Raw genomic sequence first — 526 nt, 5'->3', positions numbered from 1 at the left:
CTGCCCATGGTGCCCCTGCTCCTCCTCTGCAGGCCCCAGCCACTGGAAGGAGCTGAAAGCCACGTGCGGTGGTGACAAGCAGTCCCCCGTGAACATCGACAGGCACCGGCTGCAGCGGGACGGTGGCCTTGGGGACATCCTCTTCGAAGGCTACGCCCTGGCAGCGGGAGGCTGGCAAACGATGGGCACACAGGTGCGGGCTGCGGCCGGGCACCCTCCCCTGCCCCAGCTCCCTGGGCACCCTCCTGGCTGGTGCTCGGCTCTGCTACCACTCCTGGGTGCTCTCTGCCCTCGAGCTGCAGGGTCCCAGGGCGGCTCCTGCCTCGTAGGTTTGTGTTGGTGCTGGGATGAAGCCTGGGCAGGATGAGCCCAGGTGTGCCTGGGCTGTAGCCCATCCTTACCCCCATCCTTACCCTGTCCTGCTGCCCATACAGTGATGCTGAGCCTGGCGAGCGAGTCGGCCTCTGAGCACATCACCATCAGCGGTGGGGGCCTCCCCGGCAGGGACACCGCTCTGCAGCTCCAT

At 67.1% G+C, this 526-nt stretch overlaps 1 protein-coding gene across 1 annotated transcript in view; it reads left to right on the top strand.

Annotated features, from left to right (window-relative positions):
- Positions 1–28: 28 nt before the first annotated feature.
- LOC104161963 (carbonic anhydrase 15-like) overlaps positions 29–526 on the top strand; it is a gene marked incomplete at both ends in the record, with an annotated part of 563 nt that continues 65 nt past the window's right edge. The window contains 3 exon segments of the mRNA XM_009700566.1: positions 29–152; positions 155–193; positions 435–524. Of these exon segments, the coding sequence (XP_009698868.1) occupies positions 29–152; positions 155–193; positions 435–524 (253 nt within the window).

Source organism: Cariama cristata, unplaced genomic scaffold (genome assembly GCF_000690535.1).
Source record: "Cariama cristata isolate BGI_N322 unplaced genomic scaffold, ASM69053v1 scaffold36705, whole genome shotgun sequence".
NCBI lineage: Eukaryota > Metazoa > Chordata > Aves > Cariamiformes > Cariamidae > Cariama > Cariama cristata.
The sequence above is the reverse complement of the archived record's forward strand: the minus strand, read 5'-3'. Positions and strand labels throughout refer to the sequence as shown.